The sequence below is a fragment of the Amborella trichopoda genome, chromosome 10 (assembly GCF_054954075.1).
Source record: "Amborella trichopoda isolate Santa Cruz 75 chromosome 10, AtrichopodaSantaCruz75HAP2 v2.0, whole genome shotgun sequence".
Lineage (NCBI taxonomy): Eukaryota > Viridiplantae > Streptophyta > Magnoliopsida > Amborellales > Amborellaceae > Amborella > Amborella trichopoda.
In genome coordinates, this window is record NC_142345.1 from 36041431 (window position 1) to 36057952 (window position 16522).

General features: G+C 37.2%; 1 protein-coding gene and 1 pseudogene across 2 annotated transcripts; both read left to right on the forward strand.

Moving 5' to 3' along the window:
- Positions 1–1109: 1109 nt before the first annotated feature.
- Positions 1110–2388, forward strand: LOC18427642 (chlorophyll a-b binding protein 5, chloroplastic). Its single transcript, XM_006836691.4, has 2 exons — positions 1110–1318; positions 1617–2388. The coding sequence occupies exons 1-2, from the start codon at positions 1176–1178 to the stop codon at positions 2266–2268; spliced, it is 795 nt and encodes a 264-aa protein (XP_006836754.1). The 5' UTR covers positions 1110–1175; the 3' UTR covers positions 2269–2388.
- A 5477-nt stretch (positions 2389–7865) lies between these two features.
- On the forward strand, positions 7866–13588 carry LOC110006360 (putative disease resistance protein At1g59620; annotated as a pseudogene). The gene is made up of 3 exons (XR_016043447.1): positions 7866–10733; positions 11143–11197; positions 11427–13588. The product of XR_016043447.1 is annotated as a putative disease resistance protein At1g59620 (transcript).
- Positions 13589–16522: the final 2934 nt, after the last annotated feature.

Genomic DNA, 16522 nt, shown 5'->3' on the forward strand with positions numbered 1-16522 from the left:
CACCACTCGGGCCAGGCCAAATAAAATAACAATAAAATATAAAAAATCCAAAAAATAAAAATAATATATTTAAAATAAAATTAAACAAAACACATCTAAATGTAGAGAAAGGGAGAATACACTACTATGCACATGAAGTTACTGGGGTATCAGTCAATCAATCCTAAAAAACCACACTGGGGTATCAGTCAAGCAATCCAAACTTCGTGCTTTCGACCAATTGACCTAGGCAGCAATTAACAATCTGATTAGTTGGACTAGTCGTTTCGATCAAATTTTAACAACAATAAACATCCGAGAAAGAGAGATTAAAACCCTTACAGAAAGGTTTGAAACATTAGGTAGAGAAAGGGAGAATACACTACTATGCACATAACTCATGCTGAATTTGTGTTGTGTATCTCATCTTTCATGTCCAGTGTTTTTAAGCATGGTGATTTGTGATTCAAATTGCCGATCAAGATGGGGAATTAGCACGAACCGAGCTAGTTCCAGGATGTTATCTATCCTGACTCGATTCTCCCGTAAAACCCTAACATTTTTTAAAACTTATTTAATGTTTTTCTAGGTCCCCATAAATTTCCTTCTCATAAACTCTTAGTTTAATTTTTATCTTATTTTTACTTATAATATTTTTTGAATCACCGATTTGATTCATACCTATGTAGATTGTCAATCCAATAATTCATCATGAATTTGTGAGGTGAACGATCCTCCTACTAATATAGATTTTGAAACACTACTATTATGATAAAAAAAAGCATGCAAATAGACGATTTAGTTTTTATACAAAGAGGTCACAATTATTCGTCCATCATATTTTAAATCGGATGGTTGGTCATTAAAATTGCGGAGCGGGTATTACGTAATATTTCCATTTGACGTAGGCATCATTGGCTCATTTTTTCGTGGCTAGCAAACCACTGTAGGGCCCATGACAACGATAATGACACGTGGCAAGTCTAGAGCCATCATATCTGGATCACAGGAGATCTCACGAGCATCCTTTGCCTGTGTTTCAGCCAATGCGAGGACGCTGACGTGGAGATAATATCCACGTCATCAGCCCACCCCCCTTATATAAACACTGCAACGTTACAGTTTTCGTATGACCCCCATCTAACACTAGGCCGCAACATCTGGCTGTTTTTAGCTCTTGCTCTCATTAGAATTCAATGGCGGCTTCGGCAATTCAAAGCTCGAGCTTTGCTGGGCAAACCGTGCTGAAGCCGCAGAGTGAGCTTGCCAAGAAGGTTGGAGCCTATGGAGGCCGCATCTTCATGCGTAGGACTGTGAAGAGCGTACCACAAAGCATCTGGTATAAAAACATTATCATAATCTCTTCTTCATTTAATACGAAGTGATTTTTTATTAATTATTTTCGCTTTTGGGTGTGGGTTGCAACTTTAAATAATTACTCTACTGCAGGGTGGGTTTGTAAAATAGCAGGATGTAATTTTTTTTTTCTCCCCCACCGATTTATTAGAGAAAAAAAAAAAAAAAAAAAATACCTCTTTTTTTTTTTTTTTTTTTTTAGAAAGATTCCGATATCCAAACACCTTTCTTTCTTACTCATATCTCATCTAACTCTTTTCCCGGCCTTGTTGCACTCACAGGTACGGCCCCGACCGCCCGAAGTACCTGGGCCCCTTCTCCGAACAGACCCCCTCATACCTGACAGGTGAGTTCCCAGGAGACTACGGATGGGACACCGCAGGCCTCTCGGCAGACCCAGAAACCTTCGCCAAAAACCGAGAACTGGAGGTGATCCACTGCCGGTGGGCCATGCTCGGCGCCCTCGGCTGTGTCTTCCCTGAACTCCTCGCAAGGAATGGCGTCAAGTTCGGGGAATCAGTCTGGTTCAAGGCCGGCTCCCAAATTTTCTCCGAGGGCGGCCTCGACTACCTCGGAAATCCGAATCTCATCCATGCACAGAGCATACTGGCCATTTGGGCTTGTCAGGTTGTCCTTATGGGATTTGTTGAGGGGTACAGGGTCGGTGGTGGCCCACTAGGTGAGGGCCTGGATGCAATTTACCCAGGTGGGGCCTTTGATCCATTGGGCTTGGCTGATGACCCGGAGGCTTTTGCTGAGCTCAAGGTGAAGGAGATCAAGAATGGGAGGTTAGCCATGTTCTCTATGTTTGGGTTCTTTGTGCAAGCCATTGTGACTGGAAAGGGACCAATTGAGAACTTGTTTGACCATCTTGCTGACCCAGTGGCTAACAATGCTTGGGCCTATGCCACCAACTTTGTGCCTGGCAAGTGAGGAGTGGGCTCGGTTGTCGGTCCTGTGTTGTAAACCCTGTGGCTTTTGTGGTCGCTGGTTGAGCCCTTTGTTGTAGTTATACTACTGTAATTGGATAATATTATCATGCCGTTTGGACTCTCCCTTTGGACCATGAACCCCTCTCTCTCTCTCTCGAGCTGGGCATCTTTTCTTTTTCTATACGTCTCTTGTTTTCACTTTCTTTTAACTAAGGAAAAACTTAGATGCTACCTTATAACGTAGCAATACGGATGCCCCTCAAAAATCCATAGAAAACCTTTTGATTGATCATCTCGACATCGAGATGTTTCTATGATTATAAAAAATAAAAAGATTTTTAAGTCTCAAATATAGTGTATTTTACAACATATTATCTACGCCATCTATTTTTTATACGTTTAGATCTACTTGATTTTAACCATTTTTTAAATTTAAAATTTTATAATTAGATATAAAAATAAATTTTGAGATAATCTTAAAAATATTTTACATCAAAATTATCTACTATAATCAAATTTGAAGGTGCACCTTACCTCTACACCTACGGATGCATCTGTATGCCAACTTCACCTTTTAACTAATTACATTTTTGCATTCGAAAAACTTTCAATACTTCCCAAGTAGGGTAAGATTTGTATAAGGTGTCAACCTTGTTCTATCGAAGTAAGGTACACTTCAAACCTATGTCGAAGCTACAGTTTCGAGGCCGCTAAACCTTGCGATAATATAAAAATATATTGTTGCTCACGATTATAAAATTTAAAGTTCTAGAAATAGTGAGGATCAAGTAGATCTATAAACATTTGAAAATCTTGAAAATGGCCGGCCCAGATAATGTGTTAGAAGATGAACTATATTTAAAACTAGAAATCCTCTTTTTTTTTCATGTCTATGAATTTTGAGGTTGAGATGATTGATTTGAGCGTATCTTCAACATAGGAACAACCTTTTCTAGTGGAATTTTTAGGTGCATCTTACTCGTAAAGTATAAAGTTGACACCTTATAGAAACTTTTTCCTCCCAAGTAATATACTTTCGCTCCATCAAACCGTCCAATTTAGATCAAGTGAGTCACTAACCATGTGATCTAGATCCAACACCTCAGAGTATTTTATTTTGATTTTTTTCTACAAATCATATTGAAATTTGGTACGTGCCAATGGGTTACACCTGAAAAAATATTTCTAACAAAAATAAAATACCCCTATAAGTTTCAAGGTTATTTTGGTTATTTTATTTTATTGAGTTTTTTTTATTTTATTGTTATTTTTATAATATTCTTTGCAGGTGCAAGTTTAAAAGAGGAGAGGACGCCCAAAATTTAGTGTCAAAATATTTTATAAAAAAAATTTAAAATAAAACAATGTAGAGGTGTGACATTATAATGAGTCTATCTGCCGTCCATTTAGATCGGATGGCTAGATAGAGAAAAGTATACAACTTCTATTTAATAGGGGAAGTATAAAAAGCTTTCTCTTTTGCTTTACCTCTCTTCTGTTCACTAGTTTCTTCATGCTGGCCTTCTCTTTCAAGTATCTCTTATAACCGTTTGTCTATTTATTTTTTTAGAATGTTCGTTGAGAAAAAGTTTATATAGAGCCAAGGCTCTAATTGATCAAATTAGAGGCCACTTCAAAAATTTCATTATCATAGATTATTTTGATGCGCAAATATCCTTAAAATGATCATCTCAATATCAAGATGCATGGACATGAGAAAAAAATGGATTTCAAGTTTTGAAATTAATGTATCATGTAACACATTAATGGACTATCAATTTTCAAGATTTTCATAGATTGGCTCGATCCGTACTATTTTTGAAGCTTTAAATTTTATAATTCAAAATAAAAATATATTTTAAGACTATCACGAAGATTTTCAGTATTGAAACCACATTTCTCGACATTATTTGAAGGTGCACTTTATTTTGATAGTTTAGAGCCTCGACTCTATAAAAACGCACCCTTCATTAATATATAGAGCAAAAGTTCAGAATTATAATTACATTCCTCTATCTTCCAGTGATTGTAAACGAGGCTCATTACGCTAACCATTAAATTGTTGAATTTTTGGAAGGGTGTTCTAAGCGATGCCTTTCAAAGCGTAAGATAAGAATTGGTACATATTATGCATGTTTGATAACTAGAAGTTGGAGTGATAGAAGGTGGAAGTTCTAGTATACCATAGTGCTTCCTTATATGATAACAAGAATGTTACAAGAAACTGGTTGTATGAAGTTCTGGGTCCTCAAAAAATGAGAACATACAGTTTTCTATTAAGATATGGATATCTTTCTATTAGGATATGGATATCCCAAGTTCATATTGATATATATCATTATGAATTTATGGGTATATATCTCTTGATAAGATTAGGTATCTAGAAGATAAGAAAAGACCAAGTCAAAATTACTTAAAGCTTGGGCTTGAACCACGTAAATATAAATGTTGTGTTCTCTTTTCTTCTCTCTCCATTCTCCATTCTCCATTCTCCATTCAATATCTGTGCATGTATGCTCTTATGATTTCTAACACTTTCATCATCCGATGGGAAGGAATTCACTTTTTGAAATTCTCTTTAACTTCGTTCTCTCTTTGAATTTATCATTTTTCTTTCTAACACTTATCTCTCTGACAATGTCCTCTCTCTCTAACTGTCTTTTATTTTTCTAACTCTTTCTCAATGTGCCATTTCTCTCTCTTACTCCTATTTCTCTTTCAAGCCGTGAAGCCAAACTTTTGTGAAGCTTTGTTATATGAATACAAAGCACGCTCTCTATAGTTAAGAACGTCCAAACACATTATCAAAACGTAATCCAAAATTTCTAGATATCATGAGTGTTTGATAATTATTAGGAGCGCATGCTTATTAAGAAGCACACTATATAACTACTCCCTTAGTTAAAAGACCTCCTTGGGAGGATTTTTTACAATCTGAAATTTTAGGAACCACCTAAGAATCACTAGACATTTAAAGCTCGGCCTTAAAAAATTAGACGGTCTATGTTCAATCTTATTTCTTTTCTAATACATGGAGGATTCAATTCAGATTTTTTTTTCTTTGTTTTTTTGTTTCCTAAGGTTAGTCTGGGGGTTGAAGATGTTAGATCCCCAAAATCTCCTATACTGGGTTCTATACAATGAATTAAATGGATAGTATACTCCCTCCATAGTATAGAATCTCTTCCTTTCTCATCCCAAAGGCATGGGAGCACATGTACCTCAATGATCTTTCTATATGAAAAAGGATTTGGTTGATCCATGGGCGCAAATTGTTAATTATAATCCACATGTCCACCCCTTATTAGAAGTATTTGATAGATCCAAAATTCTTGGATCGTATTTTTAACACTCTTAAGATCAATTCAAGAAAAGAGAAATGATTTGGAGCTCAAAGAAAAGCCCCAAATCAAAACTCCCTCCAAAACTGTTAGGCTTTCCCAAGCTCCAGTATTTTTGCTATGGGCCCAAATGTATAATTTGGACCGGCAAGCTCACAAAATATGAAGTCATGCTAATATTCATCTCCATATATGCAAGGATAAACATGAGCATGTCATCGGAGTTAGAAGTCACTCTGTTTTTCCCTTTTATTTTTGAGAAATGTATCTCAGCCTGAGCGTTTTATTTGCAAGAAATTAGAAACAAGGATTTTAAGAAAGGAAATTGAGAATAAAAATCTGACTAAAAACTAAATAATGTTAAATGGTAAATGGATGATGTTTCTATAGGGTTATGAAAACAAAATAAAGCCTTACCCCAAATCCTCATCCCCGAAAGCACTTTGGGCATTAGAAATCTTCATGATAGCTCTAAAATTAATTTTCAATACTGACAATAAAATTTGAAACTCAAAAAAATCAATACAGATATTGTGGATGTGTGAACACTTATTCTTAAGGTGAAATGGATGCTCTAGATGATTGATTTAAATAATTTGTTGTTATATAGATTATTTTTAGAACTTGAAATCTTAATTTTATTTCACAACCATAATGTTCAATCTGAGATGATTGACTTAAATGATTTTCAAAACTTGAATTGCAATATTTGAATAGTCATGAGGTGAGCTGATTTAGTGTTTCTCTCTCAGAGAAATTACTTCAACAAAGAACCACATTAGAGTGCATTACTTTAACGATGAATTACTTCAACAGAGAATAGCTTTCACAAAAGCTGGAGAGAGAGCTGACTTAGTGTCTCTTTCCCTCTTGGAGAAACTACTTTAACAAAGAACCACATTCGAATGCACTCCTTTACCAAAGAATTACTTTAACATAGAATAACTTTGAGAAAAGCGGGTGAATAATTATACTTTTGCTACATTGCATTATATGAGGTGGGGGCATGAGCATCTGAGAAAGGAGGGAATTGCAAGGAGAAGTTTATGTTGCATTCACTATGGCACCTGTTCAAATTCTATTTCTTCCTAAAAATTCATCCTATTGATTTAGGACATGAAATACATCAAAGTCACTCTAGATGCATTTTTTTCTTTCGATCGATAGTTTTGCAGCTCAAAAAGTTGTGTAGAACTGACGATCCATAAATAATTAAATAAACAGTTCAAAAAGAATAGTTTAACAATTTTTTAAGCTAAAAAATATATGCCGTTCTCTTTATATTCACGATAGTGGTGATTGAGACTATGGAGTTGTACAATTCTATACCCAAAATCAATATTTATTATTATTATTATTAGTTTTTAAATAGATTGTATTTGAATGCCAATATTGCATTGTCGCTAAAATGAGCTTGTATGCGAAAAGTTCATCATCGCTAACATGAGCTTGTATAAGAGGGTCACAATTACTCATCCATCATACATGAAATAAGGCTAGTCAGAGTCTATCACGAAGGTTCCAAAAAAAAATAAAAAAATTTAGATTTTGCGCACATCAGCTCTACACCCCTAATTGTTTAATGTCACATCTAATGGTCGAGAATAATTGTGATGTTCTTATAAAAAAAAAAAAAAAAAAAAAAAATTCTTATCAATATTTCCGAGACTAAAATTGCTTCAACAAATACTTGCTTTAATAATTTGACAAAGAATAACAAAAGTAGGTGCCTCCATTTAAAGTGCACTGCCTTATCTCATGTAAAGCAATGAAGCATGCTTCCATTTAAAGCAATTTGGACGCCCATTATGATTAGGTAAAGCAAAGGAAATCCAAGGAATAATAGCTGAAAAGGAACAACCCTCATGGATAAAGCTTGAGTGATTTACGTACAGACCCTAAATTTTTTTAAAAAATAAGAAATAATTTATTTATATGTAGAAATTATAAAGAAGGTCACTTGACCTGCTGTTTTTCTATTTTTTTAAAATTATCCTTCAGTCCGAGGACATCCTCCTAACAAATTCTAATTTTTTTTTATTTTTTCATTAGTAGGACGCTCTCCTAAAACTTGGGGCACTGCCCTACTAACGAAAAAACTAAAAACGAAAGTTTCAAATTTGAAACGAGGATTCAATCCTTTGTAATTTCTACCAATAAATGGAGTATTTCGTATTTTAAGAAAAATTTTAAAATACATATGTAAATCTCTCGAAAAGCTTCACCCCTTCCTACTAGGTCCAAATTTTTTCATAGTATCACTATGTCATTGTTGTTTATAAGAAGTACGATTTGAGGAAAGAGAAGAGAATACACATTTCATTACTTCTGCATGCTACATACTTCTTGAAAGGAAAGCTCTTCGAGAGAGAGAGAGAGAGAGAGATGGCTGATTGTGTTGCTGATAGTGTTGTAGCCTTTCTGCTAAAAAAACTAGACAAATTGCTCGTAGAAGAAGTGCAACTCCTTTCAGGAGTGGAAGATGATATTCAGTGGATCAAAATTGTGCTTGAAGGCACAAAAGCGATCCTAAAGAACGCGGATAAAAGAAGAGAGATTGATGAAGTGGAGGACATTTGGGTTCGACAAGTGCGAGATGTGGCGTATGATGCTGAGGATATCCTTGACAAATTCATCTTCCAAATTGCAAACATGCGAAGGAGGAGAGGATTCATCAAGAATCTGATCTCACCTTCATCTTCAATTAAAAAACAATGCATCAAGCATACGGTTGCAACTGAGATAAAGAGAATTAGAGCTCGTTTTGATGATATTGCAAAGATAAGGCTCCAGCTCAACCTTCAAATGGGAGAAGAAGAAGGGAGCTGTTCGAATGCTATTGCAGCTAGAGGGGCATATACGCGAGGGATGTCCTCTTTGGTTGAGGAGGCAGACATTGTTGGAATTGAAGAGAAAGTGAAGCAAGTAGGAGGATGGTTGCTAGATGGTGACCTGCATCCCAAGGTAATTTCAATCTTAGGTATGGGTGGATTAGGGAAAACTACTCTTGCTCAAAGAATTTACAATTATGATCCTATTAAGGAACACTTTGTTTATCGTTCATGGGTTACTGTCTCACAGTTGTTCAACAAAATAGAGATTTTGAATGTCATTCTTAGAGGATTCGATGAAAAACATGTAGAGGAGAAAGACATAGGCCATTTGCAGAGAAAGCTCCATGCACATCTACATGACAAGAGGTATCTTGTGGTATTAGATGATGTGTGGAGCGAGGATGTGTGGGGAGAGGTGCACAGTGCATTTCCTAATTCAGATAATAATGGAAGTAGATTTGTCATTACAACTCGTACAGCAGAAGCCACTTTACCGATGAACGTATTGAGCAAAGTCTACATGTTGGAACAACTAACAACCGAAGAAGCATGGCTTCTCTTCTGCAAGAAGGCTTTTTGGGGAGAATCTGGTAACCCATGTCCTCTGGAATTGGAGGGAGTAGGGAGGCTCATTGTGAAGGAATGCGAGGGTCTCCCCCTTGCAATTGTGGCCATTGGGAGTATGATGTTCAAAAAACCCAAAACAATTCACGTTTGGGACAAGGTTCACCGCAGTCTTGCATTCGAACTGGACAAGCATAAAGGTGTGAGGGGTATTTTGACGTTAAGTTACAAGGACTTATCGTCATTTTTAAAGTATTGTTTCTTGTATTGCTGTTTGTTCCCCGAAGACTATGAAATTCCCCGTTCAAAATTGATTAGGTTATGGGTCGCCGAGGGATTTATAGAAGGAAGGAGAGGAATAACAGAGATAGAAGCAGCGGCTGATTCCTTCAAAGAGCTGTTGGATCGTAGCTTGATTCATGTGGCAAAACCCGGTCGAACGGTTCACGTCAAAACAATCCGGTTACATGACGTGGTATGGAAGCTTGGTCTTTCATTGTTAGAAAAAGAGATGTTTGGAACAATTTGTGATGGAAAAAATAACATATTTCCGAATAGAATTCGGCACATGTCTATTCAAAGCGATGATGGTTCAAATGTGCCTACTGTGAACGAAATGTCCTGCCTTCGAACATTTTTAATGTTTGGTTCGCAAATGTCGTCGCCCTCATATTTGCGTGATTTGCTTTCTAGTGCCAAATATTTGAGGGTTTTGGACCTACAAGGGGTTCATGTAGAGTGCCTACCAAAGGAAATAGGTGACCTAATTCACTTGAGGTACCTTGGATTAAGAAATGCAGGAGTTAAGAAAGTCCCAAAGTCTCTAGGGAAGTTGAAAAATTTGGAAACCTTAGACTTGAAGGGATTCGTGGGAGAACTCCCAAGAGAAATCTCAAAAATAAAAAGTCTGATGTACTTGAGCGGTGGTCTCATGGTTGCGAACAGAAGTTTGAGGGTTCCGAGTGGAATAAAAGATTTAGCTAATCTCCAAACCTTAAAATACATAGGAGGAAATTCTGAGTTTGTTAGAGAATTATTGTGCCTCAAACAAATGCGCAAATTATATATTGAGTTACAGAGAAGTGAAGATGGGGGTGTATTGTGGGAATCCATTCAAAAGATGGATTCACTCCATTGCCTGCGAATAAGTTGCATGGACTTGGATGAAGCACTTCCTGTACACATTGTAGCCCAATCTCCTCCGACCACTCTTGAAAGGCTAGGCCTCAGTTGTGGTCTGCCCAGCGGGAAGCTGCCCAATTGGGTTGAATCTCTCCCATGCCTCTCTCGATTAGTCTTGGAGCATTCCAAACTCACAGAGGACCCATTCCTCGTCCTTCAAAGACTGCCCAATCTCATGGACCTCACTCTGCATCGAGCATCATACTTGGGCAATCGTACAGCCATATGTGGCGCTGGTGGCTTCCCTAAACTTCACCGCCTCGTTCTCATTGGTTTAGAAGAATGGGAAGAATGGGGAGAAGTGGAGGAGGGAGCCATGCCATGCCTCCAAAGAGTATATATTTGGAATTGCAGGAAACTTAGGGCGTTGCCTCAAGGCTTCCAATACCTCACAGCCCTCCAACTATTGAACCTTGAGGAGGTGGGAGATGAATTCTTGAGCCGATTAGAAAGAGATTCGGGTGAGGACCGTCTCAAAGTGCAACACATCCCCAGAATTCGACTTTGGCATGTAAGAGACGGGGAAGATGTTTTTGAAGATTTGTGAAGACTGGGAGCGGGTTCATGGAGATGTGTAGAAAGCGTTTGGTCCCTCCTCAAACTCAATGGTACCCCTCTGCAATCAATAAACCCTGTACTTCTTGATTTTTGATAGTTGATTGATTGTCTGCTCCTTGTGGTGGTCCTTTGAATCTTTTTGGTTTGTTTGCTTTGATAATGTTATTTGCTCGAGGAAAAAGTTTATATAAGGATGCAACATTATAACGTAGAACCACCTAAAAAATCCATCGAAAAAGGTAGTTTAATGTAACTTTAATATATAACCTTATGTAAACTTCGCAAATATCCCTAGTGCGTTTCAGGAGTTAACCACTGGCTAGGTTTGTTGGGCTAGACCACCTATTGCGTGCCTAACAAATGAAGTGCAAATATATCTACTTATGAATATTATAGTTGCTACGCATTATAACAAGGAAGGTACAGAGGGAGACATGAGGAAAGGGTCACCGTTTGAAAATGGATTAACGGGCACTCATCGGCTTTGTTGTCTATTTTATTAAAATAAAATCAAGTCAAGCCTACTTGCTTGAACATGTTTTAGTGGCAATATCAAAGAGAAAATTGGGCGAGTTGCACATCTTTAATTGTTGGCATGGATATTTTTTATGTGCTATTTGAACCGGCATTCATTAAGAGAAATTAATGATGCTAAATGTCTAAGTAGGTTAAAACTGGAGAAGAAAAAATGGAGAGGATAGAGGACCTTTATACTTGAGTCCTGGGTACAAACCAAGTGCACAGTTGGAGAGAGAGAGAGCGATGGCTAATCCTGCTGTGTCATTTCTGCTGCAAAAATTAGACAAACTACTCGTAGATGAAGTGCAACTCCTTTCCGGAGTAAAAGATGGTATTCAGTGGATCAAAGATGAGCTTGAAGGCATGAAAGTGCTCCTAAAGAATGCTGATGAGAAAAGAGAGAGAAATGAAGCGGTGGATGCTTGGGTTCGACAAGTGCGAGATATTGCATACGATGCTGAGGATGTTCCTGACAAATTCATCATCGAAATCGCACGCTTACAGAGGCGGAGAGGATGGCTGTCTGATGTCATCCGTTTCTTCTATCAAGGAGCATAAAGTTGCAACTAAGATAAAAGAGTATTAAAACTCGTGCTGCTGACATTTCCGAGAGAAGGGGCAGGCTCAACCTTGAAAGGAGAGAAGAAGAAGGGAGCACTTCAAATGTTGTGGCAACAAGAGGGGCATATACACGAGGGATTTCCTCTCTACTTGAGGAAGCGGACCTTGTGGGAATTGAAGAGAAAGTGAAAGTAGTAGAAGGATTGTTGCTAGATGGTGACCAACAACTCAAGGTAATCTCTATCGTAGGCATGGGTGGATTAGGGAAAACTACTCTTGCCAAAAAAATTTACAATAATGGCTTTGTGAAGAAACATTTTGTACGACGTGCATGGGTTACCATCTCGCAATGATTCAACAAAATAGAGATTTTTAATGACATTCTAAGAGGATTCGATGAAAATCATGCAGAGGAAAAAGACATAGGCCATTTTGCAGAAAAAGCTCCATGCACATTTGCAAGACAATATGTATCTTGTGGTGTTAGATGATGTGTGGAAGGAGAATGTGTGGAAAGAGATGCACAATGAATTTCTTGATTTATATAATGGAAGTAGATTCATCATTACAACACGTATGGCAGAAGTCACTTCACCATGGAGCAAAGTTTATAAGCTAGAAGAACTAACACCAGAAGAAGCATGGCTTCTCTTCTGCAAGAAAGCATTTGGGGGGACAAATGGTAACTCATGTCCTTTGGAATTGGAGAACATTGGGAGGCTTGTTGTCAAGGAATGTGAGGGTCTCCCCCTCGCAATTGTGGCCATTGGAAGTGTGATATACAAAAGACCCAAAACAATTCATGCTTGGGACAAGGTTCGCCGCAGTCTTGCATATGAATTAGATATGGATAAAGGTGTAAAGCGTATTCTGACATTAAGTTATAGGGATTTATCACCTCTTCTGAAGTATTGTTTTTTGTACTGTTGTTTTTTTCCGGGGGACTATGAGATTCCTTGTAGAAAAGTGATTAGGTTATGGGTCTCAGAAGGATTTATAGAAGGGAGGAGAGGAATAACAAAGATGGAAGTAGCTGCTGATTATTTCAAAGAGTTGTTGGATCGTAGCTTGATTCAAGTGGCAAGACTTGGTCTATCTGGGAGTATCCACACAATCTGCGTACGTGATGTAATGCGAAACCTTGGTATTTCGTTGTTAGAAAAAGAGATGTTTGGAGCAATTTGCGATGGCAAATATAACACATTTCCCGATAGAATCCGGCACATCTCTACCCAAATTGATGCTTTGGGCTTTTGTGCTATGAACAAAATATCATGCGTTCGAACATTTTTAATGTTTAGGGGTTGACAAATGTTGTCACCCTCATATTTGCCCCAATTGCTTTCTAGCTCCAAATATTTGAGGGTTTTGGACCTACAAGGAGTTCAGTTTGAGTGCCTACCTAATGGAGTAGGAGACCTAGTTCATTTGAGGTACCTTGGATTAAGGGATACAGGGGTTAAGAAGGTCCCAAAGTCTTTGGGGGAACTTGACAAACTTGCTAACGTTAGATTTGAAGGGATTCACAGGATTTCTCCCAAGAGAAATCTTACAAAAAATTGACAAATCTGGTGTATTTGAACCTTGGCATTACCTGGAGGTTGCGAGTTCTAGATGGAATAAAAGATTTAGCTAATCTCCAAACGTTAACATGTATATTAGGCAATTCTAAGTTAGTTAGAGAATTAGTATGCCTGAAACACATGCGAAAATTGAGAATTGTGGGACTCCATCCAAATCATGAATTCTCTCCATTGCTTGTTCATAGAGTCCATGGAATTGGATACACCACTTCCTTCCTTCACATATTGAAACCCTATCACCTCCAACCACTCTTGAAAAGCTATTTTTCAATTGTCGTCTGCCAGGAGGGATGCTGCCAAATTGGTTTGAATCTCTCTCAATTACTATTAGCGTATTCGAATCTCACACAGGACCCATTTGTCCTCCTTCAAAAGCTGCACAATCTTGTATTTCTCTCTCTATCCCAAGCATCTTATGTGGGCACACGTATCGATAAATGTGACGCTGGTGGCTTCCCCAAACTTCAAGCACTCGTTCTCAAGTATTTAGAAGAATGGGAAGAATGGGGAGAAGTGGAGGAGGTAGCCATGCCATACTTTCAGAGAGTATATATTGGGAATTGCAGGAAACTGCCTCAAGGCTTCCAATACCTCACTTCCCTTGAACATTTGGTTCTTAGGGACATAGATGATGCATTTTTGAGGCGATTAAATAGAGATTCGGGTGAAGACCATCCCAAAGTACAACACATCCCCAATGTTGCACTTTACGGTGAAAGAGAGGGAAAAGCGTTTTTTGAAGATTTGTAGAGACAAGGAAAGGGTTTGCGTTGTGTTGGTCAAAGGTATACTCCTCTGCATCCAGTTAACCTTATCCTTCCTAATCTAATGGAGGCTATTCATAATTCGTCAATTATATCAAATAAATGTTCTCATTGTTTCTTCTTCCTTTCTTTTTCTTCTTTTTTCCAATAAAATGCCGCCCCCATTCCATAGCAATTTCTTCGGATTTCAATCAGTAAGATCCGTTTGAAAAAAAATTTCCCCTTGATTTTCCCTCTCTAGAACATTCTCTCATTTTTGTTTGTCCTTTGCATGTTGTTGGGAGCCGCTGGATAGTAATACATTGCTGTGATGAAAAGATAAAGAAAACTCAATGCTACTACCCCTGCACTCTTAACCCATGATTTTGAAAACTACTTTTTATGCATGGTTTTTGTTTGTTTGCTTCAACATATTGCTTGGTCAAACAATGATTCAGATATTACATTCTTTGCGGTGGAAGAGAATAGTAGCGGGTTGAAGTGTTCCAAAACTCGGTCCGAGTATGGACTACTCGGGCTGGTCCCTGTGGAGAGTCCGAATATCTGCGAGTTGGGGGTTCCGAGTTGGTGATCTCAAAAGAATGTAGATAAATAATCATACAAATACCAAAGGAAGGGAATTTGTTGATGACATGTGTTTTCATTAACCTAACATTTTGGCCACCAATACGTATTTTTACATTTTCTCTTTTTTTGGATTATTCCAAAATGCCCTCGGTCAAAATTTGATTTTCTTAAAATCCATTTTTCACTACTTTTTTTAAACTCATTTTCTTGTGTTTTTATTAATTTTACTTTGAAATTATGTTTCCTGTTTTTTGGGATTTTCTTGTGTTCTTTTTTTTGACATTTTTTTTGGTTGTTGTAGTACTCACAACTCAGGCCGAGTACTTGGCTCAAGCACTACCCAAGAACTGTGCCCGAGTTGCAGTTTCGAACCCATTGGTAATTTTGTGGTAGCTATTCAGTTATAGACTTATTCTTTTCTAGAGTAAAAAGTCATCATAGATTTCTTTAGGTTTTTGCAACCAAAGACATAAGAACTATAAGAATTTATTTTTGGTCTTGAAACAAATAAAGTACAGGCAAGACGTTAGGTCTTACATTTATATGCTTCGGTTTTCTATTTTCCCTTTTTTTGAATATTTCTGAATTTTTTCTTGCCATAAATCTACCTTTTTCATAATTCATTTTTCTTTATAATTTATTTCTCTCTTTTAGAGACTTTAGGTCAATTTTCTTTTCGCATTCTCTATTTCTAATAGTTTTGCATTTCTGCCATCTTGCCATCTCTGGGTACGGAGCTCTTTCCGGAAGAGAAGCTATTAGAAGGTCAAATATGTCAGTTGGCGAGAAGGTTTTTCAATATTTCCTTTGAATGATTTATATGTTGTAAAATTTTGAGAAAAAAGAAGAAGGAAGATTACTCAATACTCAGAAAGTTTTATTAAACAATATGTGGGGATAAAATGTAGAAATGCCTTAGTTAGTTGAATAGAAGCTAAATCTAGGCCGCATGATTGCATATTTATATTATGAAATTCCAAATTTGTTCATCTCTGAAAAAAGTGTCATTGTTAACTTATAGGAACATTCTTTGTACATCTGGTTAAAACTGTAACACCTACTTCAATCTTTCAACTGACTATGTCAAGCTTTACTTCTAAAGCTTGCATAAAATGGTCTTGGCAAAAATAATTTGGACGAGAACATGCTTCTTTTTCTGGATAAATGAAATATAATTTTATTTTGTAGAGTTTCTTTTCGAGAAAAATTTGTATCTAAGAGAGCATAGGAAGAGATACACGTAAGTTGTTTCTGATTAAGCGACTTTCCTTTTCAAATTTGTATTTGGAGATCCTTTCTTTTTGGTTCCCCATTGTAATACCCTGCTTTAAAATCTCTTTTGGCAGGGTGCTATTCTAGTTGAATCTCATGTCTTCCCCCTTGTACCATGGCTTGATAATATAGCTAAGGCTGTCTGAAGATGGGATTTTATTATTCATTTTGAATAATGTGTTGTGATCAAAACAATTATTCGTAATCCTCTTCTCTTCATGTATGTCATATCTTGTGTTTTGTGGTTATAGGAGGCCCATAAATTGCTTCAACCTGCAGGCGAGACTTTCATGACGATGACTATAGAATTTGCAGACATCAGGTGCCATCTAGGATGAAATTGGGTGTGCTTTTTGGTCAACACTCTCCCTTCTATTTTGTATAAAAGGAGAACTGTTTGTTTATTATGGTTCTTTTATAAGTTTGTGTGGACATTTTCATTAATGTGCAATCTTGTGTTGATATAGCTTCCATATCCGTTGTTCCTAGAACAACTGGGGGACAAGTATT

Coding starts and splice junctions, on each gene's coding strand:
- LOC18427642 (XM_006836691.4), top strand. CDS start 1,176: ATGGCGGCTTCGGCAATTCAAAGCTCGAGCTTTGCTGGGCAAACCGTG. Junction 1,319..1,616: donor AGCGTACCACAAAGCATCTG/GTATAAAAACAT, acceptor TTGCACTCACAG/GTACGGCCCCGACCGCCCGA.